Source organism: Ammospiza nelsoni, chromosome 23, assembly GCF_027579445.1.
Source record: "Ammospiza nelsoni isolate bAmmNel1 chromosome 23, bAmmNel1.pri, whole genome shotgun sequence".
NCBI lineage: Eukaryota > Metazoa > Chordata > Aves > Passeriformes > Passerellidae > Ammospiza > Ammospiza nelsoni.
Genome location: NC_080655.1, coordinates 3,252,775 through 3,280,144, shown reverse-complemented (window position 1 = coordinate 3,280,144; position 27,370 = coordinate 3,252,775). Strand labels below are relative to the sequence as shown.

The 27,370-nt window shown below is 48.5% G+C and overlaps 1 protein-coding gene across 2 annotated transcripts; it reads left to right on the top strand.

The window, feature by feature from the left end:
• Positions 1-4: 4 nt before the first annotated feature.
• On the top strand, positions 5-25,830 carry RBBP5 (RB binding protein 5, histone lysine methyltransferase complex subunit). 2 transcript variants are annotated; one of them, XM_059488119.1, is made up of 14 exons: positions 5-52; positions 587-612; positions 1,461-1,633; positions 3,194-3,334; positions 6,800-6,962; positions 8,144-8,253; positions 8,398-8,517; positions 11,174-11,327; positions 11,438-11,509; positions 13,856-13,973; positions 14,843-14,912; positions 17,041-17,270; positions 19,266-19,343; positions 23,738-25,830. In XM_059488119.1, exons 1-14 carry the CDS (start codon positions 34-36, stop codon positions 23,764-23,766), a joined length of 1,503 nt encoding a protein of 500 aa, XP_059344102.1. In that variant the 5' UTR covers positions 5-33; the 3' UTR covers positions 23,767-25,830. The 2 variants fall into 2 exon arrangements, with proteins under 2 accessions (XP_059344102.1, XP_059344100.1); XM_059488117.1 differs by having other exon boundaries at positions 19,266-19,460.
• The last annotated feature ends 1,540 nt before the right edge of the window (positions 25,831-27,370 follow it).

Below are 27,370 nucleotides of genomic sequence, written 5' to 3'. Positions count from 1 at the left end.
GGGAGCGGGAGCGGCGGCGGCGGCGGCGGCGCGATGAACCTGGAGCTGCTCGGTGCGGGAACCGGAACGGGAACGGGAGCGGGGAGCGGGAACCGCAGCGGGAGGGGCAACGGGGAGTGGGGACGGGAACGGGAATGGGAGGGGGAATGGGAACGGGGAGCCGGAGAGGGAGGGGGAACGGGAATGGGAACGGGTACAGGAATGGGGAGAGGGAGCGGGAACGGGAGGGGGAATGGGAACCGGAGCGGGTTGGGGAGTGGGAATGGGGAACGAGAACGGGCACTGCGGGACCGGAGGCGGCGGGAATGGCAGCGGAGAGGGAATGGGGAACGGCGGGGGCGGGACGGCGGCACCACGAACCTGGAGCTGCCCGGTGCGAACGGGAACGGGAGCGGAGGAGGCGCGGCTGGGAATGGGAATGAGGAGGGAGCTGGGGCGGCACCGGGAGCGGGGCTGGGCTGGAGCCGGCAGCGGCGGCAGCGGGAATGGGGGGTGGCCGGTGCCGGTACCGGCGCGGGGCGGGGGAGCCGGGCAGGCTCGGCGGGGCCGCCTCTCGCTCAGCCGCCGCTTTCCCGTTCCTCCGCAGAATCCTTCGGCCAGAACTACCCCGAGGTAACGGCGCTGCCCCCGAACATCCCCCGGGCATCCTCCGGTGGGGGCGGCCTGAGCCGGGGCTGAGCGGGGCTGAGCGGGGCTGAGCGGCTCGGACGGGGCTGGACCAGCCCTGCCCGGGGTCTGATCGCTGCTGGCCAGGTCTGAGCGGCTCCAGCAGGGCCTGAGTGGGCTGGACTGGGTCTGGCTCACACAGACCGGGTCTCACTGAGTCTGAGCTTGTCTGGCTGGCTCTCACTGGATGTCACTGTGTCTGAGGGATCCTGGCTGGGCGCTGTCCCCATGGTGTCCCCTCACTGTCCCCACACTGCCTGTGCTGTCCCCATGCTGTCCCTGCGCTGTCTTTACCCTGTTCCCACACTGTCCTCTGCGCCGTCCCGTGCTGTCCTCACGCTGTTACCGCACTGTCCCGGCACTGTCCTAACGCTGTCCCCACACTGTCTCACACTGTCCCCACACTGTCCCTCAATGTCCCTGGGCTGTCCCCGCACTGCCTGCACTGTCCCCACCCTGTCCCCCATGCTCTCCCCACACTGCCTGTGCTGTCCCCACGCTGTCCCCACCCTGTCTCCACTGTCCCTGCACTGTCCCCACGCTGTCCCCACCCTGTCTCCGCTGTCCCTGCACTGTCCCCACACTGTCCCCACCGTGTCTCCACTGTCCCCGCGCTGTTCCCCGCTGTCCACACGCTGTCCCCCGCACTGTCCCACATTCTCCCACGCTGTCCCCACCCTGTCTCCACTGTCCCCACCCTGTCTCCCCACTGTCCCTGCACTGTCCCCACACTGTCCCCCGCACTGTCCCACATTGTCCCACGCTGTCCCCACGCTGTCCCCACTGTCCCCCAGGAGGCGGACGGGACCCTGGACTGCATCAGCATGGCTCTGACGTGCACCTTCAACCGCTGGGGCACGCTGCTGGCCGTGGGCTGCAACGACGGGCGCATCGTCATCTGGGACTTCCTGACGCGCGGCATCGCCAAGATCATCAGCGCCCACATCCACCCCGTGTGCTCCCTCTGGTGAGCTGGGATCCCAAAATCCCCTAAAAACCCACATCCACCCTGTGTGCTCCCTCTGGTGAGCTGGGATCCCAAAATCCCAACAATCCCAAAACCCCACATCCCAACAATCCCACATCCACCCTGTGTGCTCCCTCTGGTGAGCTGGGATCCCAAAATCCCAACAATCCCAAAACCCCACATCCCAGCTATCCCACATCCCCAAAAACCCACATCCATCCCGTGTGCTCCCTCTGGTGAGCTGGGATCCCAAAAATCACAGAATCCCAAAAAACCCACATCTCAACAATCCCACATCCATCCTGTCTGCTCCCTCTGGTGAGCTGGGGATCCCAAAAATCACAGAATCCCAAAAAACCCACAACCCAGCAGTCGCACATCCCAGCAATCGCACATCCACCCCGTGTGCTCCCTGTGGTGAGCAGAGCCCAGGAACTGCAGGAATCTGCTGGAATCCCCATGGAATTGCCCTGGAATCCCCATGGAGTCCCCAGCTCCTTTTTCTCCTGGTTGCATTTGACCCCTTTAAAGAATAACTTTATTGGGAATTCCCTGAGCTCCTTTTCCCCTGGCTGTGTTTGATTCCTGTAAAGAGCAGCTTTAATGGGAATTCCCTGGGCTCCTTTTCTCCCCTGCCCTTTAAAGAATAGCTCTGTTGGGCATTCCCTGGGCTCCTTTCTCCCCTACCCTTTAAGGAGTAACTTTATTGGGAATTCCCTGAGCTCCTTTTCCCCCTCACCTTTAAGGAATAACTTTTTTGGGGCATTCCCTGAGCTCCTGTTCCTCCTGACTGCATTTGGACCCTTTTAAGGAATAACATTTTTGGGAATTCCCTGAGCCCCTTTCACCCCATAACCTTTAAGGAATAACCTTTCTGTGCATTCCCTGAGCCCCTTTCCCCCCTAACCTTTAAGGAATAACATTTCTGTGCATTCCCTGAGCCCCTTTACCCCTTAACCTTCAAGGAATAACATTTCTGTGCATTCCCTGAGCCCCTTTCCCCCTTAACCTTCAAGGAATAACATTTCTGTTCATTCCCTGAGCCCCTTTACCCCTGCCCACCTTTAAGGAATAACATTTCTGTGCATTCCCTGAGCCCCTTTACCCCTTAACCTTCAAGGAATAACATTTCTGTGCATTCCCTGAGCCCCTTTAGCCCCTAACCTTTAAGGAATAACATTTCTGTGCATTCCCTGAGCCCCTTTCCCCCTGTCCACCTTTAAGGACTGACATTTCTGTGCATTCCCTGAGCCCTTATCCCCCCCTGCCCTTTAAGAAATAACATTTCTGTGCATTCCCTGAGCCCCTTTACCCCCTAACCTTTAAGGAATAACCTTTCTGTGCATTCCCTGAGCCCCTTTACCCCCTAACCTTTAAGGAATAACATTTCTGTGCATTCCCTGAGCCCCTTTCCCCCTGCCCACCTTTAAGGAATAACATTTCTGTGCATTCCCTGAGCCCCTTTACCCCCTAACCTTTAAGGAATAACATTTCTGTGCATTCCCTGAGCCCCTTTCCCCCCTAACCTTCAAGGAATAACATTTTCTGTGCATTCTGCAGCTGGAGCCGCGATGGGCACAAGCTGGTCAGCGCCTCCACCGACAACATCGTGTCGCAGTGGGACGTGCTGTCCGGGGACTGCGACCAGAGGTTCCGCTTCCCCTCGCCCATCCTCAAGGTCCAGTACCACCCCCGGGACCAGTAAGTGCCCTGGGAGGGACTGGGATGCTCTCAGTGGGGTAGAACCACTGATTTTGAGATTTTCTTGTGGTTTCCAAGTGGAATTGTTGGTCTGGGACCAGTAAATACCCTGGCAGGGGACTGGGATGCTCCCAGTGGGGTGGAACCACTGATTTTGGGGTTTCCTTGTGGTTTCCAAGTGGAATTGTTGGTCTGGGACCAGTAAGTACCCTGGCAGGGGACTGGGGTGCTCCCAGTGGGGTGGAGGTGCTGATTTTGAGATTTTCTTGTGGTTTCCAAGTGGAATTGATGGTCTGGTACTGGACTCAAAGTTCAGTACCACCCCCGGGACCAGTAAGTGCCCTGGAAAGCACTGGGATGCTCTCAGTGGGGTGGAACCACTGATTTTGGGATTTTCTTGTGGTTTCCAAGTGGAATTGATGGTCTGGTACTGGACTCAAGGTCCAATACCACCTCTGGGATCAGTTAGTGCCATGGGGAGGGACTGGGATGCTCCCTGTGAGGTGGAGGTGCTGATTTTGGGGTTTTCTTGTGGTTTCCAAGTGGAATTGTTGGTCTGGGACCAGTAAGTACCCTGGCAGGGGACTGGGATGCTCCCAGTGGGGTGGAACCACTGATTTTGGGGTTTTCTTGTGGTTTCCAAGTGGAATTGATGGTCTGGTACTGGACTCAAGGTCCAATACCACCTCTGGGATCAGTTAGTGCCATGGGGAGGGACTGGGGTGCTCCCAGTGAGGTGGAGGTGCTGATTTTGGGGTTTTCTTGTGGTTTCCAAGTGGAATTGTTGGTCTGGGACCAGTAAATACCCTGGCAGGGGACTGGGATGCTCCCAGTGGGGTGGAGGTGCTGATTTTGAGATTTTCTTGTGGTTTCCAAGTGGAATTGATGGTCTGGTACTGGACTCAAGGTCCAGTACCACTTCTGGGATCAGTAAGTGCCCTGGGGAGGGACTGGGATGCTCCCAGTGGGGTGGAACCACTGATTTTGGGGTTTCCTTGTGATTTCCAAGTGGCATTGTTGGGTCTGGGAGGTTGTGTTGGGGTTGGGTTTTTGGGAGGGTTGGGATGGGAGGGAGCTCTTGGGAATGTGTCCTTGGGTTTAATATTCCTGCACAAACTCAGAGATGGAGAAGAAATTAAAGTAGAGCTGAACTTCACATCATTTTGCTGTCTAAGTGCTAAAGATAAGACAGCAAAAGTAGGAATATCCTGAGTTCCTTGATCCAGCTCAATACTTTTTTTGCTGGAAATCCTTTTCCAAGATCTCCTGAATTTCGCAATCCAACTCAATGCTTTTTTAACTTAATTTTACAAGATATTCCTCAATCCACCTCCATGCCTTTTTAGCTCTAACCATGGAAACCCTTCCCAAGATCTCCTGAATTCCTTGATCCAACTCAATGTTTTTAAGCTCAATGTTTTTTAGCTTTAGCCACGGAAACCCTTCCCAAAATCTGAATTCCTCGATCCAGCTTGATGTTTTTTTGCTCTAAACATGGAAACCCTTCCCAAGATAACCTGAATTTCTCAATGCTTTACTGTGCTTTACTATGCTTTTTTTGCTGGAAATCCCTTCCCAAAATATTCCTTGATCTAGCTCAATGTTTTTTAGCTCTAACCATGGAAACCCTACCCAGGACCTGAATTCCTTGATCCAGCTCAATGTTTTTTTGCTTTAAACATGGAAACCCTTCCCAAGATCCCCTCAATTCCTTCATCCAGCTCAGTGCTTTTTTTGCTGGAAATCCTTCTCCATGATATCCTGAATTCCTTGATCCAGCTCGATGCTCTTTTTGCTCTAAACATGAAAACCCTTTTCTGACATCTCCCAAATTCCAAGATATTCCTTGATCCAGCTTGATGCTTTTTAGCTCTAACCATGGAATCCCTTCCCGAGATCTGAATTCTTCCATCCATCTCGGTGGTATTTTTGCTGGGAATCCTTTTCCAAGATATTACTTGATCCACCTCCATTCTTTTTTTGCTCTAACCATGGAAACCCTTCCCAAGATCTCCTGAATTCCTTGATCCAACTCAATAGTTTTTTTGTTCTAAACACGGGCATCCTTGGGAAACCCTTCCCAAGATCTCTCAAATTCCTCAATCCAGCTCAATTGTTGTTAGCTCTAGCCATGGAAACTCTTCCCAAGATCTCCTGAATTTCTCAATCCATCGCGATGCTTGTTTTGCTGGAAATCCTTTTCCAAAATATTCCTCGATCCATCTCGATGTTTTTTAGCTCTAACCATAGAAACCCTTCCCAAGACCTCCTGTATTCCTCGATCCAACTCAATGTTTTTTAGCTCTAACCTTCCCAAGACCTCCTGTATTCCTCGACCCAGCTCGATGTTTTTTTGCTCTGACCATGGAAACCCTACCCAAAATCTCCAGAATTCCTTGATCCAATTCAATGCTTTTTAGCTCTAACCATGGAAACCCTTCCCAAGATCTGAATTCCTTGATCCAGCTTGATGTTTTTTTGCTTTAACCATGGAAACCCTTCCCAAGATCTGAATTCCTTGATCCAACTGGATGTTTTTTAGCTCTAACCATGGAAACCCTACCCAAAATCTCCTGAATTCCTTGATCCAATTCAATGCTTTTTTGCTTTAACCGTGGAAACCCTTCCCAAGATCTGAATTCCTTGATCCAACTGGATGTTTTTTTGCTCTAACCGTGGAAACCCTGCCCAAAATCTCCTGAATTCCTTGATCCAATTCAATGCTTTTTTGCTTTAACCGTGGAAACCCTTCCCAAGATCTGAATTCCTCAGTCCAGCTTGATGTTTTTTTGCTCTAACCATGGAAACCCTTCCCAAGATCTGAATTCCTTGATCCAACTGGATGTTTTTTTGCTCTAACCATGGAAACCCTTCCCAAGATCTGAATTCCTCAGTCCAGCTTGATGTTTTTTTGCTCTAACCGTGGAAACCCTTCCCAAGATTTGAATTCCTTGATCCAGCTCAATGCTTTTTAGCTCTAGCCATGGAATACCTTCCCAAGATCTGAATTCCTCAATCTAACTCAATGGTTTTTAGCTCTAGCCATGGAATACCTTCCCAAGATCTGAATTCCTCAATCTAACTCAATGGTTTTTAGCTCTAGCCATGGAATACCTTCCCAAGATCTGAAATTCTCAATCCAACTCAATGGTTTTAGCTCTAACCATGGAATACCTTCCCAAGATCTGAATTCCTCAATCTAACTCAATGGTTTTTAGCTCTAACCATGGAATACCTTCCCAAGATCTGAAATTCTCAATCCAACTCAATGGTTTTAGCTCTAACCATGGAATACCTTCCCAAGATCTGAAATTCTCAATCCAACTCAATGCTTTTTAGCTCTAACCATGGCAACCCTTCCCATCATCTCCTGAACTCCTCCATCCAGCTGGATGTTTTTTATCTCTAACCGTGGCAACCCCTCCCAGAGGAGGCAGGAATTCCCACCTTGTGCTGCTCTTTCAGGAACAGGGTGCTGGTGTGCCCCATGAAGTCGGCCCCGGTGATGCTCACCCTGTCTGACTCCAAGCACGTGGTGCTGCCCGTGGACGACGACTCCGACCTCAACGTGGTGGCCTCGTTCGACCGCCGCGGGGAGTACATCTACACTGGCAATGCCAAGGGCAAGGTCAGCCCCTGCCCGGCCCCTGGGCACCCCTGGCTGCCCCCAGGGCAGGGCCAGGCTGGGCAGCAGCGGGAATTCCCCCTGGGAATGGGGGGGGGTCAGGGTTTGGGGGGCCCAGGGGGGTTCGGGGTGCGCGTCTCTGGGGGTGGCGCTGAGTGCCCAGGGTGGGGATTGGGCATCTTGAGGGGTGAGGGGGACAGGGAGGGGTTTGGGGAGCATTGAGGGGCACAGGGAGGGGTTTGGGGAGCATTGAGGGGCATGGAGAGGGGTTTGGGGAGCAGTGAGGGGCACAGGGAGGGATTTGGGGCACAGGAATGGGTTTGGGGAGCAGTGCGGGGCACAGGGAGGGATTTGGGGAGCATTGAGGGGCACAGGGAGGGATTTGGGGCACAGGAATGGGTTTGGGGAGCAGTGAGGGGCATGGAGAGGGGTTTGGGGAGCAGGAATGGGTTTGGGGAGCAGTCAGGGGCACGGGGAGGGGTTTGGGGAGCAGAGACAGTCACAGGTTTAGGTTTGGGAACAGAGATGGATTTGGAGAACTGGTGAGGGGCACAGAGATGGGTTTGAGGAGCAGGTGAGGGGCACGGGGAGAGATTTGGGGCACAGGGATGAGTTTGGGGAGCAGGAGTGGGTTTGGGGAACAGTGAGGACCACAGGTTTGGGTTGGGGAGCAGAGACAGTCACAGGTTTGGGTTGGGGAGCCAGAATGGATTTGGAGAACAGGTGAGGGGCCCAGGAATGGATTTGGAGAACAGGAATAGATTTGAGGAAAGGTGAGGGGTACAGGGATGGATTTGGGGAGCAGTGAGGAGCACAGGGAGAGATTTGGGGAGCAGGAATGGATTTGGGGCACAGGGATGAGTTTGAGGAGCAGGAATAGATTTGGGGAACAGGTGAGGCCACAGGGATGGGTTTGGGGAGTGGGGACAGGCACAGGGATGGGTTTGAGGAACAGGAACGGGTGCAGAGATGGCTGCAGGGTTTGGGGAACAGGTGAGGGATTGCTTGAGGAGTTTTCCAACCTCAGGCATTCTGGGATCTTTGTCTGACTTTGGTTCTGACACATTTTTGGGATGTTTCCCTGGTGTTTCTGTCTCAGCAGCTCCTGCAGCGTCCCCGGGTGGGTTCCCAGGGTTCTGTTGCAGGTGAAGCCACTGATTGTTCTCTGTCTGCTCAATCTTCAGATCTTGGTCTTAAAAACAGACACTCAGGATCTTGTTGCTTCCTTCAGAGTGACCACAGGGACCAGCAACACCACGGCCATTAAATCCATCGAGTTCGCCCGCAAAGGGAGGTGAGCGCCCTGGGGGGATCCCAAAACTGCAGAGAGCTCCTCAAACCCCCGCAGCTCTCCCACATGATGGGATTTGATTGATTGATTGATTGATTGATTGATGATTGATTGGTTCTTCATTGATTTGTCCCTGTTTTGGTGCAGCTGTTTCCTGATCAACACGGCCGACCGCATCATCCGCGTGTACGACGGGCGGGAGATCCTGACCTGCGGCCGCGACGGGGAACCCGAGCCCATGCAGAAACTGCAGGACCTGGTCAACAGGTGGGGACAGCTGGGGACAGCTGGGGACAGCCTGGGGGCAGGGCAGGGCATGGGGACAGCTGGGGACAGGACAGGGCATTGGGGCAGCTGGGGACAGCCTGGGGGCAGGGCAGGGCCTGGTGACAGCCTGGGGACAGGGCAGGGCATGGGGACAGTGAGCCCGAGCCCATGCAGAAACTGCAGGACCTGGTCAACAGGTGGGGACAGCTGGGGACAGCCTGGGGACAGGGCATGGGGACAGCCTGGGGGCAGGACAGAGCATGGGGACAGCCTGGGGACAGCCTGGGGACAGGGCAGGGCCTGGGGACTGCCTGGGGACAGGGCAGGGCATGGGGACAGGGCAGGGCATGGGGACAGGGCAGGGCATGGGGACAGCATGGGGACAGCCTGGGGACAGGACAGGGCATGGGGACAGGGCAGGGGATGGGGACAGCCTGGTGACAGCCTGGGGACAGGGCAGGGCATGGAGACAGCCTGGTGACAGCCTGGGGACAGGGCAGGGCATGGGGACTGCCTGGGGACAGGACAGGGCATGGGGACAGAGCTGGGGCATGGACATGGCGAGCCTGAGCCCATGCAGAAACTGCAGGACCTGGTCAACAGCTGGGGACAGCTGGGGACAGGGCAGGGCATGGGGACAGCTGGGGACAGGACAGGGCCTGGTGACAGCCTGGGGACAGGACAGAGCATGGGGACAGCCTGGTGACAGGGCAGGGCGTGGGGACAGCATGGGGACAGGACAGGGCATGGGGACAGCCTGGTGACAGCCTGAGGACAGGGCTGGGGCATGGTGACAGCATGGGGACAGGACAGGGCATGGGGACAGCCTGGGGACACCTGGGGACAGGACAGGGCATGGGGACAGCCTGGTGACAGCCTGGGGACAGGGCTGGGGCATGGGGACAGGGCAGGGCACGGGGACAGCATGGGGACGGCAAGCCTGAGCCCATGCAGAAACTGCAGGACCTGGTCAACAGGTGGGGACAGTTGGGGACAGCTGGGGACAGGGCAGGGCATGGGGACAGCATGGTGACAGCCTGGGGAGAGGACAGGGCATGGGGACAGCATGGTGACAGGGCAGGGCATGGGGACAGGGCTGGGGCATGGGGACAGCCTGGGGACAGGGCAGGGCCTGGTAACAGCCTGCGGACAGGACAGGGCATGGGGACAGCCTGGTGACAGCCTGGGGACAGGGCTGGGGCATGGGGACAGGGCAGGGCATGGGGACAGCATGGTGACAGCCTGGGGAGAGGACAGGGCATGGGGACAGCATGGTGACAGGGCAGGGCATGGGGACAGGGCAGGGCATGGGGACAGCTGGGGACAGGGCAGGGATATGGGGACAGTGAGCCCGAGCCCATGCAGAAACTGCAGGACCTGGTCAACAGGTGGGGACAGCTGGGGACAGGACAGGGCATGGGGACAGCTGGGGACAGGTGGAGACAGGGCTGGGGCTGGGGACAGGTGAGGGGCATGGGGGAGGGGTTTGGGGAAGAATCTGAAAAATAAAAAAGCTGAAACTTAAAATATAAAGCTTAAATATAAATAATAATTTAAAAAAATATATACACTTAAATATGAAAGAAGCACGGCATCTGAAAAACATAAAAGATAGAACCTAAAACATAAAGCTTAAATGTAAATAACAAAAAAAAAAAAAAATAGAAAATTAAATATAAAAGCAGCCCAGAATCTGAAAAATAGAAAAGCTAAAACCTGACCCATCCCACCCTGTTTTCCTGGCTGCAGGACCCCCTGGAAGAAGTGCTGCTTCTTCAGGGGATGGATACAAAAACATAAATAATAATAATAAAAAAAACACCCTTAAATACAAAAGCAGCCCAGAATCTGAAAACCATAAATCTAAAACCTGAGCCATGGCACCCTGTTTCCTGGCTGCAGGACCCCCTGGAAGAAGTGCTGCTGCTCAGGGGACGGATATAATAATAGTAATAGTAATAATAATAATAATAATAATAATAATAATAATAATAATAATAATAATAATAATAATAATAATAATAATAATAATAATAATAATAATAATACCACCCTTAAATACAAAAGCAGCCCAGAATCTGAAAAATATAAAAACTAAAACCTGAGCCATCTCACACCTCTTTCCCTGGCTGCAGGACCCCCTGGAAGAAGTGCTGCTTCTCGGGGGACGGATACAAAAACATTAATAATAATATTAATAATAATAATAATAATAAAAAAACCACCCGTAAATATAAAAGCAGCCCAGAATCTGAAAAATATAAAAACTAAAACCTGAGCCATGCCACCCTGTTTTCCTGGCTGCAGGACCCCCTGGAAGAAGTGCTGCTTCTCGGGGGACGGATACAAAAATATAAATAATAATACTAATACTAATACTAATAATAATAATAATAATAAACACCCTTAAATACAAAAGCAGCCCAGAATCTGAAAACCATAAAAGCTAAAACCTGAGCCATGGCACCCTGTTTTCCTGGCTGCAGGACCCCCTGGAAGAAGTGCTGCTTCTCGGGGGACGGATATAAAAATATAAATAATAATAATAATAATAATAATAATAATAATAATAATAATAAAACCACGCTTAAATACAAAATCTGAAAAATATAAAAGCTAAAACCTGAGCCATGGCACCCTGTTTTCCTGGCTGCAGGACCCCCTGGAAGAAGTGCTGCTTCTCGGGGGACGGTGAGTACATCGTGGCGGGCTCGGCGCGGCAGCACGCGCTCTACATCTGGGAGAAGAGCATCGGCAACCTGGTGAAGATCCTGCATGGGACCCGCGGAGAGCTGCTCCTGGACGTGGCAGTGAGCGCCCCCCCAGCCCCTGGAGGTCCCTGGGGTGTGGGAATGCAGCTGGCACAGTCCCTCGTGTTTGCTAATTCAGGGGTTTTTTTTGGTCTCCTCGTTGATTGCAGTGGCACCCGGTGCGGCCGATCATCGCCTCCATCTCCAGCGGGGTGGTTTCCATCTGGGCTCAGAACCAAGTGGTGAGTGAGGCTTTGGGCTCGTTCCCTTGGGAATAGGGTCTGGAATGTGAAATTTTGGCTGTTCCATCCCTGGGAGTGTCCCAGGCCAGATAAGAGCAACCTGGAATAGGGAAAAGTGTGGAGCTGATGATCCCTTCCAACCCAAACCAGTCCAGGATTTCATGGGCTCAGAACCAAGTGCTGAGTGAGGGTTTGGGGTCATCCCTTGGGCACAGGGTCTGGAAGGGCCTTGTCCAGGGAAATTTTGGCTGTTCCATCCTTGGAAGTGTCCCAGACAATTTTTAGCAATCTGGGATAGGGAGAAGTGTGGAGCTGGTGATCCCTTCCAAGCCAAAGCATTCCAGGATTTAATGGTTCAGAACCAAGTGGTGAGTGAGGCTTTGGGCTCATTCCCTTGGGAATAGGGTCTGGAATAGGGAAATTTTGGCTCTTCCATCCTTGGAAGTGTCCCAGGAAATTTGGAGCCACCTGGGATAGGGGGAAGTGTGGAGATTCCAACCCAAAGCATTCCAGGATTTCATGGGCTCAGAACCAAGTGCTGAGTCAGGGTTTGGGGGTCATTCCCTTGGCAGTAGGGTCTGGAAGGGGTTTTTTCCAGGGAAATTTTGGCTCTTCCATCCCTGAAAGTGTCCCAGGCCAGATTGGAGCAACCTGGAATAGGGAGAAGTGTGGAGCTGGTGATCCCTTCCAAGCCAAATCATTCCAGGATTTCATGGGCTCAGAACCAAGTAATGAATCAGGGTTTGGGGTCATTCCCTTGGGAATAGGGTCTGGAATAGGGAAATCTTGGCTCTTCCATCCTTGGAAGTGTCCCAGGAAATTTGGAGCCACCTGGGATAGGGGGAAGTGTGGAGATTCCAACCCAAACCAGTCCAGGATTTCATGGGCTCAGAACCAAGTGGTGAGTCAGAGTTTGGGCTCATTCCCTTGGGAATAGGGTCTGGAATGGGAAATTTTGGCTGTTCCATCCTTGGAAGTGTCCCAGACAGTTTTTAGCAATCTGGGATAGGGAGAAGTGTGAAGCTGGTGATCCCTTCCAACCCAAAGCATTCCAGGATTTAATGGTTCAGAACCAAGTGCTGAGTCAGGGTTTGGGGGTCATTCCCTTGGCAGTAGGGTCTGGAAGGGGCTTGTCCAGGGAAATTTTGGCTCTTCCATCCCTGGCAGTGTCCCAGGCCAGATTGGAGCAGCCTGGGATAGGGAGAAGTGTGGAGCTGGTGATCCCTTCCAAGCCAAAGCATTCCAGGATTTCATGGGCTTAGAACCAAGTAATGAATCAGGGTTTGGGGTCATTCCCTTGGGAATAGGGTCTGGAATAGGGAAATTTTGGCTCTTCCATCCTTGGAAGTCTCCCAGGAAATTTGGAGCCACCTGGGATAGGGGGAAGTGTGGAGCTGGTGATCCCTTCCAACCCAAACCAGTCCAGGATTTAATGGTTCAGAACCAAGTAATGAATCAGGGTTTGGGCTCATTCCCTTGGGAATAGGGTCTGGAAGGGGTTTTTCCAGGGAAATTTTGGCTGTTCCATCCCTGAAAGTGTCCCAGGCCAGGTTGGAGCAACCTGGAATAGGGAGAAATGTGAAGCTTCCAATCCAAACCAGTCCAGGATTCTCTGTTGGTTTGGGTGGGATTTTGGGAATAAATCCTTCCCTGGGAGGGGCTGGGATGGAATTCCCAGAGGATCTGTGGCTGCTCCATCCCTGGGAGTGTCCCAGGCCAAGTTGGACAATGGATAAAATGGAAAAAATGGATAAAAAGGCACCCTGGGATAGTGGGAAGTTTCCCTGCCCAAGGGATGGGATGGGATTTAAGCTCCCTTCCCACCCAAACCCACCTGGAATTCTATAATTCCATAATCCTCCCTGGACTCAGTTTTTTCTGTGTTGAAATCCTTGAAAAAATCCCATTCCATCACATTTTTGGGCTCTCCTTCATTTTAATTTGGGATTTCAAGCTCAAAACTCCATCTTAGCTTTGGGTTCATCCTTAAACTCCATCCCAGGGACATTTCCTGTGGAATTGTTCCCTCCTTTAATTCCAGGAGTGATCCAGGTGAATGTTGATTCCTTTATTTTTTAATGCTTTTATGGGATTTTCCTTGATTTTTTTAATGCTTTTATGGAATTTTCCTCAATTTTTAATGCTTTTATTGTATTTCAACAAGATTGCAGATCCAAAAAATAATTCAAGCTGGAAAAACGCTCCCAGATCCCCAATTCCAGCCATTCCCAACTTTCTCCTTCACCCATCTATATTTTAAACCCCTCCGGGATTTAATTCCTCAAAATTCCAGGAATCCAATGCTGTTTGTTTATATTAAAACTGCTTTTTTTATTATTTTTTCAGGAAAACTGGAGTGCTTTTGCCCCTGATTTCAAGGAGCTGGATGAAAATGTGGAATATGAGGAGAGGGAATCAGAATTTGATATTGAGGACGAGGATAAGAGCGAGCCAGAGCAGACAGGTGCTGCCCCAAAAATTCCCCTAAAAGTTCTCAAAAAATTCCACAAAAAATTCTCAAAAATTCCCAAAAATTTCCCCAAAAATTCCTCAAAAAATTCCCAACAAATTCCCCTAAAAGTTCTCAAAAAATTCCCAAAAATTCCCAGGGAATTCCCAACCTCCCTGGGGTCCTCCCTGGCCACATGGTGGTGCTCAAAATCCAGGAGAAAAAAAAATTAAAATCCTGGAATATGAAAAATAATTGGAATGAGAATTATTCCTCATTAATGCTTCCTATAAAAGCACTTTCCATAATATAATTAATTGGATTTTTACAATATTTTAATATTAATTATTTTAGGGTTTTTTCTGCTATGAAAGGAAATATTTTAGGTTTGTTTTGTGCTTTAACTGGAATTACTTTAGGTTATTGTGCTTTAAAAGGAAATATTTTAGATTTTTTTTCTTCTTTAATAAGAAATATTTTAAATTTGTTTCCTCCTTTAATAGAAAATATTTTAGGTTTTTTTGTGCTTTAATATTAATTAGTATAGGTTTGGTTTGTGTTTTATTAAGAAATATTTTAGATTTGTTTTTTGCTTTAATAGGAAATATTTAAGTTTGTTTTCTGCTTTAATATGAATAATTTTAAGCTTGTTTTTTATTATAATAGGAAATATCTTAGATTTGTTTTTTGCTTTAATAGGAAATATTTAAGTTTGTTTTGTGCTTTAATGTGAATTATTTTAGGCTTGTTTTGTGCCATAGTAAGAAATATTTCAGTGGGGTTTTTTTAGGTTTTTTTTCTGCTGTGACAGGAAATTCTCCAGGTTATTTTCTGCTGTCCCAGGTGTTTTTCCTGTCTTTAATTCCCATTTTCCCTGGTCCCAGGTGCAGATGCTGCAGAGGATGAGGAGGTGGATGTGACCAGCGTGGATCCCATCGCCGCCTTCTGCAGCAGGTGCCAGGCCCTGGAGAAACACCCTGACCCTGAAACTCGTTAATGGGCCCTAATTAACCTCCACAGAATGTTCCCTTTATACACCACAACGTTCCCTTTAAACATTCCTGCTGCAAACCCAAAATTCCCATTCCAAACCCCAAAATTCTCATCCTAAACCTCACAATTCCCATCCCAAACCCCAAAATTTGCATCCCAAACCCCAAAATTCCTGTTACAAACCCCAAAATTCCCATTCCCAAACGCCAAATTCCCATCCCACACCCCATTCCAAACCGCATTCCAAACCCCAACATTCCCATTCCAAACCCCAAAATTCCTGTCCCAAACCACCCCAAACCCCATCCCAAACCTCAAAATTCCTGTTCCAAACCCTCCCACCCGCATTCCAAACTCCATTCCAAACCCTAAAATTCCCGTCCCAAACACCAATACAAGCCCCATTCCAAACCCCAAAATTCCTATTCCAAACCCCAAAATTCCCATTCCAAACTGCAAACCTCATTCCAATCTCCATCTCAAAACCCCAAAACCCCTGTTCCAAATCCCAAAATTCCCACCCGAAACCCCAAAATTCCCATCCCAAATGCCATTACAAGCCCCATCCCAATCCCCAAAATTCCCACCCCAAACCCCAAAATTCCTATTCCAAACCCCAAAATTCCCGTTCCAATCTGCAAACCTCATCCCAATCTCCATCTCAAAACCCCAACACTCCTGTCCCAAATCCCAAAATTCCCACCCGAAACCCCAAAATTCCCATCCCAAATGCCGTTACAAGCCCCATCCCAAACCCCGAAATTCCCGTTCCAAACCCCAAAATTCCCGTTCCAAACCCCAAAATTCCTATTCCAAACCCCAAAATTCCCGTTCCAATCTGCAAACCTCATCCCAATCTCCATCTCAAAACCCCAACACTCCTGTCCCAAATCCCAAAATTCCCACCCGAAACCCCAAAATTCCCATCCCAAATGCCGTTACAAGCCCCATCCCAAACCCCGAAATTCCCACCCCAAACCCCAAAATTGCCATCCCAAACCCAAAACTCCCATTCCAAACCCCACCTTCCCCATACCAAAACACCCTTACAAACCCCAAAACTCCCATCCCAAACCCCAAAATTCCCATCTCAAACCCCACCATCCTCACCCCAAACTGTCTCAAAATTCCTGTTCCAAACCCCAAAATCCCCGTCCCAAACACCATTACAAGCCCCATCCCAAACCCCAAAATTCCCATTCCAAACCCCAAACCCCAAAATTGCCATCCCAAACCCCAAAACTCCTATCCCAAACCCAAAATTCCCATTCCAAACCCCACCTTCCCCATTCCAAAACACCCTTACAAACCCCAAAACTCCCATCCCAAACCCCAAAATTCCCATCTCAAACCCCACCATCCTCACCCCAAACTGTCTCAAAATTCCTGTTCCAAACCCCAAAATCCCCGTCCCAAACACCATTACAAGCCCCATCCCAAACCCCAAAATTCCCATTCCAAACCCCAAAATTGCCATCCCAAACCCAAAACTCCCATTCCAAACCCCCACCCCAAACCCCCACCCCAAACCCCACCTTCCCCATACCAAAACACCCTTACAAACCCCAAAACTCCCACCCCAAACCCCAAAATTCGCATCTCAAACCCCACCATCCTCACCCCAAACTGTCTCAAAATTCCTGTTCCAAACCCCAAAATCCCCGTCCCAAACACCATTACAAGCCCCATCCCAAACCCCAAAATTCCCATTCCAAACCCCAAAATTGCCATCCCAAACCCAAAACTCCCATTCCAAACCCCCACCCCAAACCCCACCTTCCCCATTCCAAAACACCCTTACAAACCCCAAAACTCCCATCCCAAACCCCAAAATTCCCATTCCAAACCCCAAACCCCAAAATGGCCATCCCAAACCCCAAAATTGCCATCCCAAACCCAAAATTCCCATCCCAAACCCCCACCCCAAACCCCAAAATTGCCATCCCAAACCCCAAAATTCCCATCCCAAACCCAAAACTCCCATTCCAAACCCCACCTTCCCCATTCCAAAACACCCTTACAAACCCCAAAACTCCCACCCCAAACCCCAAAACTCCCACCCCAGCCCCATTGTCCGTGTGTCCCGCAGCGACGAGGAGCTGGAGGACGCGCGGGCGCTGCTGTACCTGCCCATCGCCCCCGAGGTGGAGGACCCCGAGGAGAACCCGTACGGGCCCCCGCCCGAGGCCGTGCCCGGGGCGCTGCCCGACGACGCCCTGGGCCCCGACAAGAAGCGGCCCGGCTCCTCGGACGGGCCCCAGAACCCCAAGAAAAAACCCAAAACCACCAACATCGAGCTGCAGGGAGTCCCCAATGACGGTGGGTGGGAGGGCGGAGGGGGGTTTGGGGTGTTGGGGGGTTGATCCTGAGGGGTTTGGGGTGTTGGGGGGTTGATCCTGAGGGGTTTGGGGTGTTGGGGGGTTGATCCTGAGGGGTTTGGGGTGTTGGGGGGTTGATCCTGAGGGGTTTGGGGTGTTGGGGGGTTGATCCTGAGGGGTTTGGGGTGATTGAGATCTGATCCTGAGGGGTTTGGGGTGATTGGGATCTGATCCTGAGGGGTTTGGGGTGTTGGGGGGTTGATCCTGAGGGGTTGGGGGGTTGATCCTGAGGGGTTTGGGGTGTTGGGAGGGGTCTGATCCTGAGGGGTTTGGGGTGATTGGGATCTGATCCCGAGGGGTTTGGGGTTTTGGGAGGGGTCTGATACCAAGGGGTGTTGGGAGGGGTCTGATCCTGAGGGGTTTGGGGTGTTGGGAGGGGTCTGATCCTGAGGGGTTTGGGGTGATTGGGATCTGATCCTGAGGGGTTTGGGGTGTTGGGGGGTTGATCCTGAGGGCTTTGGGGTGATTGAGATCTGATCCTGAGGGGTTTGGGGTGATTGGGATCTGATCCTGAGGGGTTTGGGGTGATTGGGATCTGATCCTGAGGGGTTTGGGGTGTTGGGAGAGGTCTGATCCCGAGGGGTTTGGGGTTTTGGAGGGATCTGATCCCAGAGGTTTTATGGCATTGAGAGGGATCCAGTCCCAAGGGTTTTGGGGTGTTGGAAGGGATCCGACTCCAAGATTCCAAGGATTTTGGGAGGGATCTGATCCAGGATTTTAGGGCATTGGGAGGAAACTGATTCCAAGAGTTTGGGGGTGTTGGGAAGTAACAGATCCCAAGGGTTTTGGGGCATTTGGTGGGATCTGATCCTGAGCCTTTTGGGGTGTTGGGAAGGAACTGATCCCAAGGGGCTTGGGTTGTTGAGAGGGATCTGATCCTGAGGAGTTTGGGAGGGATTTGATGCCAAGGGTTTCAGTGTTTTAGGGCATTGGGAGGGATCTGATCCAGGATTTCAGGGTTTTAGGGCATTGATAGGGATCCAATCCCAGTGGTTTTGGGGTGTTGGGAAGGATCTGATCAAGGATTTCAGGGTCTTAGGGCATTTGGAGGGAACTGATCCCGAGGGGTTTGGGTTGTTGGGAGAGATCTGATCCCAAGGGGTTTGGAGCATTTGGCAGGATCTGATCCCAATGGTTTTGGGGTGTTGGGAGAGATCTGGTCAGGATTTCAGGGCTTTAGGGTATTGGTAGGGATCCAATCCCAAGGGTTTTGGGGTGTTGGGAACGATCTGACCCAGGATTTCAGGGTTTTAGGGCATTTGGAGGGAACTGATCCCAAGGGTTTGGGGTGTTGGGAGGGATCGGATCCCAAGGTTTTTAGGTTATTGGGAGGCATCTGATCTAGGATTTCACAGTTTTGGGGTGTTAGGAGGGATCTGATCCTGAGGGGTTTGGGGCATTTGGAGAGATCTGGTGAGGATTTCAGGGTTTTAGGGTATTGGTAGGGATCCAGTCCCAGGGGTTTTGGGGTGTTAGGAGGGATCTGATCCTGAGCCTTTTGGGGTGTTGGGAAGGATCTGATCTCAAGGGCATTTAGAGAGATCTGATCAGGATTTCAGGGTTTTAGGGTATTGGTAGGGATCCAGTCCCAAGGGTTTTGGGGTGTTGGGAGGGATCGGATCCCAAGGTTTTTAGGCTATTGGGAGGCATCTGATCTAGGATTTCACAGTTTTGGGGCATTAGGAGGGATCTGATGAGGATTTCAGGGTTTTAGGGTATTGGTAGGGATCCAATCCCAAGGGTTTTGGAGCATTTGGTGGGATCAGATCCTGAGCCTTTTGGGGTGTTGGGAGGGTTCCAATCCCAAGAATTTTGGCCATTGGGAGGATCTGATCAGGATTTCAGGCATTTGGGGTTTTGGGAGAGATCTGATCCCAACATTTCAGGGTTTCAACTCACCCCAAACCCCCAATTTCCCCCCAATTTCCCCTCCCAGAGGTGCACCCGCTGCTGGGCGTGAAGGGCGACGGTAAATCCAAGAAGAAGCAGGCGGGCAGGCCCAAAGGATCAAAAGGTAAAGACAAAGATTCTCCATTTAAACCGAAACTCTACAAAGGGGACAGAGGTGCTTTACCTCTGGAAGGAGCAGCCAAGGGTAAAGTGCAGGCGGAGCTGGGCCAGCCCCTGACAGGTAAGGACAAGTGTCACCTCCCTGGTGGCTTTGCTTTGTCACCCCTCATCCTTAGAGCTCCCCAAATTCCTCCCTCCCTGCTCAGCTGCTGGCAAGGAGAGGCAAAATTGGGTTTTTTGGGGGGGTTTTGGATTAGAAATTGGAATAAAATCGAGTTCTGCGCGTGGGAAAATGGTGGGGGAGGTGATTTCTGTGTGCTGGACGTTTGTGGTGTTGAGGTGGCCCTGAATTCAAATTATTTTGATTGGTTTAATTGCTGTAATTTTTCCCCTCAGATCCTGCAGAAGTCAGGAAATATTTTAGTTGATATTAGTAAATCCTTCAGGAAAATGAGGGATTCTGCAGTTTTGTGGTGTTGAGGTGGTCCTAAATTGAAATTATTTTAGTTGGTTTAATTCTTTCCCTCAGCTCCTGCAGAAATCACAAAATATTTTGGGGAAAGAAACAAAGGATTCTGCAGTTTTGTGGTGTTGAGCTGTTCCTAAATTAAATTTTTTTTCATTGGTTTAATTCCTTCCCTCAGCTCCTGCAGAAATCAGGAAATACTTTGAGGGGAAAATGAAGGATTCCACAGTTTTGTGGTGGTCCTAAATTCAAATTATTTTAATTGGTTTAATTCCTTCCCTCTGCTTCTGCAGAAATCAGGAAATATTTTGGGGCAAAAATGAAGGATTCCACAGTTTTGTGGTGTTGAACTGTTCCTAAATTCAAATTATTTTAATTGGTGTAATTACTTCAATTCCTTCCCTCAGCTCCTGCAGAAATCACAAAATATTTCGGGGGGAAAATGAAGGATTCCACAGTGTTTTGGTGCTGAGATGTTCCTAAATTAAAATTATTTTAATCCCTTCAATTCCTTCCCTCAGCTCCTGTAGAAATTACAAAATACCTGGATTTTAGTTGATTTTTGGGAGAAAAAGGAGCATCAAAAATAATTTACTGAAAAAAACCCGTGGGGTAAAATCCAGGAGCTGCATTTCCTATTCCCAGCTGTGCTGCAGCCCTTGAATTCCACTTTAATTCCAGTTTAAACTCCAGTGGCTGTACAGAGGGAGAAATTTGGGATTTTTGCAGGAGAAATTTGGGATTTTCCTCCTTCACAATTGCTGCAAATAGGCAAAAATTCAGATTTTCTCCTTTTTTTTTTTGCAATATTTTGCTGCTTCCAGAGCAGGACACCTCTGTTGAGACCCTGAGTCTCAAACATTTCCCATTCTCCAATTTCCTTCTTTTTTTTTTGAAATTTCCTCCCTTTTTTGGGGGAAATTTCCTCCTTTTTTGGGGGGGAAAAAGCTCCTCCAGGCCCAGCACAGAGAACACAATTTTGGCTGCAATGATGATTTTTTTAAAAAATATTTTAATCCAGAACTCAACCTTGGGACACAACCCAGCTTCAAAAATGGATTTGATGGATCAAAATTCTGCATTTCCTTGATTCCAGCAGCTGCTGCCATGGATTTTAGGAATTCAGGAATTATTTTAATTCCTTTAATTTCCAGGAGTGATTTTTCCCTTTTTTCCCTCCCCTTCCTGCTCAGCTCTTTGGTGTTGCTTGTCCTGATTTTTGTTATTTCCAGGAATGGGAATTTTGGGTGGGAAAACCTTGGGAATGTTCTCTGGGAATGTTTCCACCTGGAAAAATCCAGGATTGGAGCATCCTGGGGTTGGGTTTGGGTGGGATTTGTCTCTTTTTGGGGGGAAATTTTGGGGGATTTTCCAAGATTTTTGGGGGTTTTCAAGGATGGCCCCTGGATCCTCACAGGGCTGGCTTGGAGATGATTAATTTCATGTTAATTATTGCTTTCATTAATTATCACTGTTAATTAATATCATTAACAACAGAAATGAGAAGGGATCATGGCCTGGGAGGTGAAAATTGGGATTTCCAAGGAGAATTCCAATCCTTGGCTTTCAAACAGTGCAGGATCCTTGGATTTTCCATCTTGGAGGGGCTGCTCACAAAAAAACAGCTTTAATTTTTAATTAACATTAGCATTTCCCATTTCCCCCTGCATTTCCCATTTCCCCCTACATTTCCCATTTTTTCCTACATTTCCCATTTTTCCCTGCATTTCCCATTTTCCCTTCACTTCCCATTCTTTTCCCTACATTTTCTTTTTTTTTTAATACATTCCCCATTTTTTCCGTACATTTCCCTTTTTTTTCTACATTTCCCATTTTTCCCTACATTTCCCATTTTCCCCCTGCATTTCCCATTTCTCTTCTACATTTCCTATTTTCCCCTACATTTCCCATTTTCCCTTAATTTCCCATTCTTTTCCCTGCATTTCCCTTTTTTCTACATTTCCCATTTTTTATCTACATTTCCCATTTTCCCCCTGCATTTCCCTTTTTTTCCCTGTATTTCCCATTTTCCTCTACATTTCCCATTTTATTTCCTACATTTCCCATTTTTTCCCCTCCATTTCCCATAATTTTTTCCACATTTCCCATTTCCCCCTGCTTTTCCCATTTTTTCCCCTACATTTCCCATTTTTTTTCTACATTTCCCTCCATTTCCCCTGCATTACCCATTTTTTAATACATTTCCCATTTTTTATACCTTTCTCATTTTCCCCTCCATTTCCCATTTTTTTTCCCTCCGTTTCCCCCTGCATTTCCCATTTTTTATACATTTCCCATTTTTTATACATTTCCCATTTTTTCCCTCCATTTCCCCTGCATTTCCCATTTTTTAATACATTTCCCATTTTTTTTATACCTTTCTCATTTTCCCCTCCATTTCCCATTTTTTTTCCCTCCATTTCCCCTTGCATTTCCCATTTTTTTTATACATTTCCCATTTTTTTTATACATTTCCCTTTTTTTTATACATTTCCCTTTTTTTATACATTTCCCATTTTTTCCCTCCGTTTCCCCCTGCATTTCCCATTTTTTAATACATTTCCCATTTTTTATACATTTCCCATTTTTTATACCTTTCTCATTTTTTATACATTTCCCATTTTTTTCCCTCAATTTCCCCCTGCATTTCCCATTTTTTTAATACATTTCCCATTTTTTAATACATTTCCCATTTTTTAATACATTTCCCATTTTTTCCCTCCGTTTCCCCCTGCATTTCCCATTTTTTATACATTTCCCATTTTTTCCCTCCATTTCCCCCTGCATTTCCCATTTTTTTATACATTTCCCATTTTTTATACCTTTCTCATTTTTTATACATTTCCCATTTTTTCCCTCCGTTTCCCCCTGCATTTCCCATTTTTTTATACATTTCCCATTTCCCCCTCCGTTCCCCATTTTTTTCCCTCCATTTCCCCTGCATTTCCCATTTCTTCCCTGCATTTCCCATTTTCCCCTGCATTCCCCATAATTTTTTCCACATTTCCCATTCCCCCCTGCATTTCCCATTTTTTATACATTTCCCATTTTTTCCCTCCATTTCCCCTTGCCTTTCCCATTTTTTTATACATATCCCATTTTTTAATACATTTCCCTTTTTTTTATACATTTCTCATTTTTTTCCCTCCATTTCCCCTTGCATTTCCCATTTTTTTAATACATTTCCCATTTTTTATACATTTCCCATTTTTTCCCTCCATTTCCCCTGCATTTCCCATTTCTTCCCTGCATTTCCCATTTTCCCCTGCATTCCCCATAATTTTTTCCACATTTCCCATTTCCCCCTGCATTTCCCATTCCCCCCTGCATTTCCCATTTTTTATACATTTCCCATTTTTTTATACATTTCCCATTTTCCCCTTGCATTTCCCATTTTTTTATACATTTCCTATTTTCCCCTCCATTTCCCATTTTTTTCTCTCCATTTTCCCCTCCATTTCCCTTCTTTTCCCCTCCATTTTCCCCTCCATTTTCCCCTCCGTTTCCCCCTGCATTTCCCATTTTTTTTAATACATTTCCCATTTTTTTATACCTTTCTCATTTTTTATACATTTCCCATTTTTTCCCTCCATTTCCCCTTGCATTTCCCATTTTTTTATACATTTCCCATTTTTTTATACACTTCCCATTTTCCCCTTGCATTTCCCATTTTTTTATACATTTCCTATTTTCCCCTCCATTTCCCTTTTTTTCCCCTCCATTTTCCCCTCCGTTTCCCCCTGCATTTCCCATTTTTTTTAATACATTTCCCATTTTTTTATACCTTTCTCATTTCCCCTCCATTTCCCATTTTTTCCCCTCCATTTCCCCCCGCATTTCCCATTTTTCCCTGCTCCTCCTGGGGCTCTCTGTGTTCCTGGGGGCCTCTCCGTGGCGCTGCACGCTCACGTCTCCATCTCTGCTCTCTTCAGCAGGTGGTGCAATCTCAGAGTTGCTATGAAGACTCTCCCCTCCCTCCCTGTCTCCTTTTCCTCCCTTGGCTCCCCAGTGGTGGAAAGTGCTGGAATTCCCAGGCAGGACTGGCACAGACTGAATTCCAAGGATTTCAGGGAGTGATTTGGGGCAGGAATGACTCTGCAAGAGGGAGCAGCTCCATCCATGGATCAGGCTGGGACCGAGCTCCAGCCTGGGATTTCTGGGGACAAATCCCTGTCCCAAAGTGACCTGAGCCCCTTCCCTGCCACTCCAGAGCCTCTCCACCTTTTATCTCCCAAAATCTCTCAGCATTCCTGGATGGAAGAACAGCCCAGAGTGTGAGTTTGGATTCCTGACTGTCTCCTGCCTCCTTTTCCAGCTGAGAATTCCCAACTCTCTGAGCCTGGCTTTTCCCAGGGCACAGCTGCTGATCCCAGCCCAGATTTTCAGGAATTTGCAATTCCTGAGGCCCAGAGTGTGAGTTTGGATTCCTGACTGTCTCCTGCCTCCTTTTCCAGCTGGGAATTCCCAACTCTCTGAGCCTGGCTTTTCCCAGGGCACAGCTGCTGATCCCAGCCCAGATTTTCAGGAATTTGCAATTCCTGAGGCCCCTCTGGAATCTGCCTTGGTTTTGTGTTTGTTTTTCCCATTCTGCCAGTGGCAGAAGGAGCAGCTTTAGATAAAAAAAGTCATTTTCCAATGTTTTTTTTTTTTCCCAGCCTGTGATTCCCAAAGCTCTGCTGGAGTTTCTTCCTGTCCTTTCCAATGGTTTTGTTCTTTCTCTTCCCTGGGAATTTCTCCTCCAGGAATATCCAGACTCCTCCTTGATAAACAAAAAACTATTTTTTTTTGTCAGAACTGAAGAAGAACTTTTCCAAAGGGTTTCTGTTTTCCCATTTCTGGGTTAAAACAGAATCTGGGAGATCATTCCCAACTTTTATTCCTTCAGGAATTCCTGTAGGAATGGGAATGGCATTTCCCTGTCCAGCACTCACAGCCTGGCTCTTATCCCACAGCAACATCCTGATCAAAGGAAATTTCATTCCTAAATACCTTTTTTTCCCTCCAGAATTTGGAGTTTCCTTGCTCTCAGTGTTCCCCCAGGTGGAATTATTGGGATTATCAGGAGCTATTTAAATTTCCTGCAGACATGAAAAGCAGGAAGGGAGCTGGAAAATGACAGATTTGCAGCCAGAACTGTGCAGGTGTAAAAATGAGGAGAAAGAAAACATTTGGAAATCAGAGGTTTTGAAATTTTTCAAAACTTGATGTTTTCATTCCCACCTTTGGGAGACATTTGGGGAAATTTATGACCACGAGTGTAAATTCCTTTTTATTTTTTTTTTTGTTCTTTTTGCTTGTGGGGTGACTCTGCTGTGCCAAACCCACCCTGGCTGCTTGGCCTGACCCCCAAATTAAAAAAGCCCAGGCCAAGGTTCTGCAGGTTGGGTTAAAGCATTGAATGCCCCCAAACTCAGCTTCCCCTCTGTACAGTGTAAATGCCTTTGTTTATTCCCACTCTTCTTTTATTTCCTGCTTTATTCCCATCTTTATTTTATTTCCATCCTTCTTTTATTTCCTGGTTTATTCCTATCCTTATTTTATTTCCCAGTTTGTTTCCATCCTTATTTTCTGTCCTGATTATTTCCCATCTTTATTTTATTTCCTGTTTGTTCTCATTTTTTTTTCCCTGGTTATTCCCATCCTTATTTTATTTTATTTCCTGCCTTATTCCCATCTCTGTTTTATTTCTTACTTTGTTCCCATCTTTATTTTATTTCCTGCTTTATTCCCATCCTTATTTTATTTCCTGCTGTATTCCCATCCTTATCTTCTTTCCTGGTTTATTCCCACCCTTATTTTATTTCCTGCTTTGTTCCCATCCTTATTTTATTGTATTTCCTGCTTTTTTTCCCATCCTTGTTTTATTTCCTGGTTATTCCCATCCTTATTTTATTTTATTTTATTTTATTTCCTGATTTATTCCCACCCTTATTTTATTCCCTGGTTTTGTACAATATTGGAGCAGCTCCTACAGCGGTGGTGGTTCTGTGTTTGTAAATAAAGAGGTACCTTCCATTTCCTAAAATCCACGGGTAAATCTTGGCTTTTCCATGGAATAGTTGGGGGTTCCTGTCATGCTGGAATTTGGGAATCTTTCAAACACGCTGTGTTTGGGGGTTTTAGGGTATTTTTTGTTGGCTTTAGTGAAGGGAGAGGAGTAAAACCAAACCCTGAGTGCTCAGGGAATGGAATTCCTGACCAGGGAATGTCCCAGGCCAGGTTGGACGAGGTTTGGAGCATCCTGGGATGGTGGAATGGGTGGGGTTTGAGGTCCCTTCCCACCCAAAGCAGTCTGGAATTCCCAGATCCCTGAGTACAGAGGGGAGGGGAGGGCAGCTCCAGGGGGGATTGGGGGTGGAAAATCCTCCTGGAGCTTTGGGAATTCCTCAGTTCAGTTTGAGGAGTGTGAGGAAAGGAAATAGATCCAGATGTTCATCACAAGCAGAGGAACTCAGCAAACCCAAATCCCTGTGGGAATCCAGGGATGCCCATCAGGACACTCTGATTATGGGATGCCTTTTCCATAAAACTGTGGTCAGAAGCTATGGAGAACATGATTCCATAGAACTTGGGGAGTTCCTCCATCCAAAAACCCGGATTTTCCAGGGAAGACCACTTCAGCAGTGCATTATTTGTTTCCATAGAACTTGGGGAGTTCCTCCATCCAAAAACCTGGATTTTCCAGGGAAGAACACTTCAGCAGTGCATGATTTTTTTGGGATGCTTGAGCACCTCATGATCCCACCTGATTCTCCTCTCCGAACGTTTTCCTGGGATGGCAGCGTGAGAATGATTCTTGTGGATCAATCAGTGAAGGTTTGGGGTCAGATCCCTCAGGAATGAGGGCTCTGAGAGCTCTCCCAACTCCTGTGGCTCCTTCCAAGGCTGGGAATTTCATCCAGAACCTCACCCAGAGCTTCTGGGGCCCTCAGGATTTGCTGGACCTTCCTGAGGGTTCTTCCTTGGAATGTTTGGGGCTGTTGTGCCCCGTCTGTGACATCAGAGCTGCTCCCATGGGAACAGCTCCAGGGCCTGGTGTGGACACGGAGTGACCAGAGCCCACCAGGCTCAGACCACCCTGGATTTCCATGGATCAGCCCCAGGAGAGGTTGGAATGTTGGGGTTGGATTTGGGGAGTGCTCCACACTGGGATATGTTTGTATAAGTGAGGTTTGGACAGGGCCTCCGTGAGGAATTGGGATTTTGGGGTTTCCTCCATTATTTGGGAGATTCCAGCAGTAATTCCTGCTGGAAATTCAGAGTTTGGTGGGAAAATGAAACTGGAGCCGCTCCTTTTCCAGTGGGAATCCATCCAAAATGAAACCCATCAAAAATAATGATGGGAGTCTTACAGAGAGGAGAGAATTTCACTCTGAAATTGCCGAACACGCCCAAAACTGATGGAATTTGGGCAGAGTTGGATTGGATCCAATGGATCAGAACATCCTCCTGTCCTGTTCAAAGAGAATTCCCGATGGAATTCCTTGAATTCCCACCCAGCTGGATCCAGTAATGCCTTGCTATGTCTTTTTTTACTTGTGCCTCCAGCTCCACATCCGGGAGGA

What these genes read in the sequence shown, in the direction of transcription:
- RBBP5 (XM_059488117.1), top strand. An exon ending in TCGGCCAGAACTACCCCGAG is followed by an intron (nt 613 to 1,460) that starts GTAACGGCGCTG and finishes ACTGTCCCCCAG; the next exon opens with GAGGCGGACGGGACCCTGGA. An exon ending in CAGTACCACCCCCGGGACCA is followed by an intron (nt 3,335 to 6,799) that starts GTAAGTGCCCTG and finishes CTGCTCTTTCAG; the next exon opens with GAACAGGGTGCTGGTGTGCC.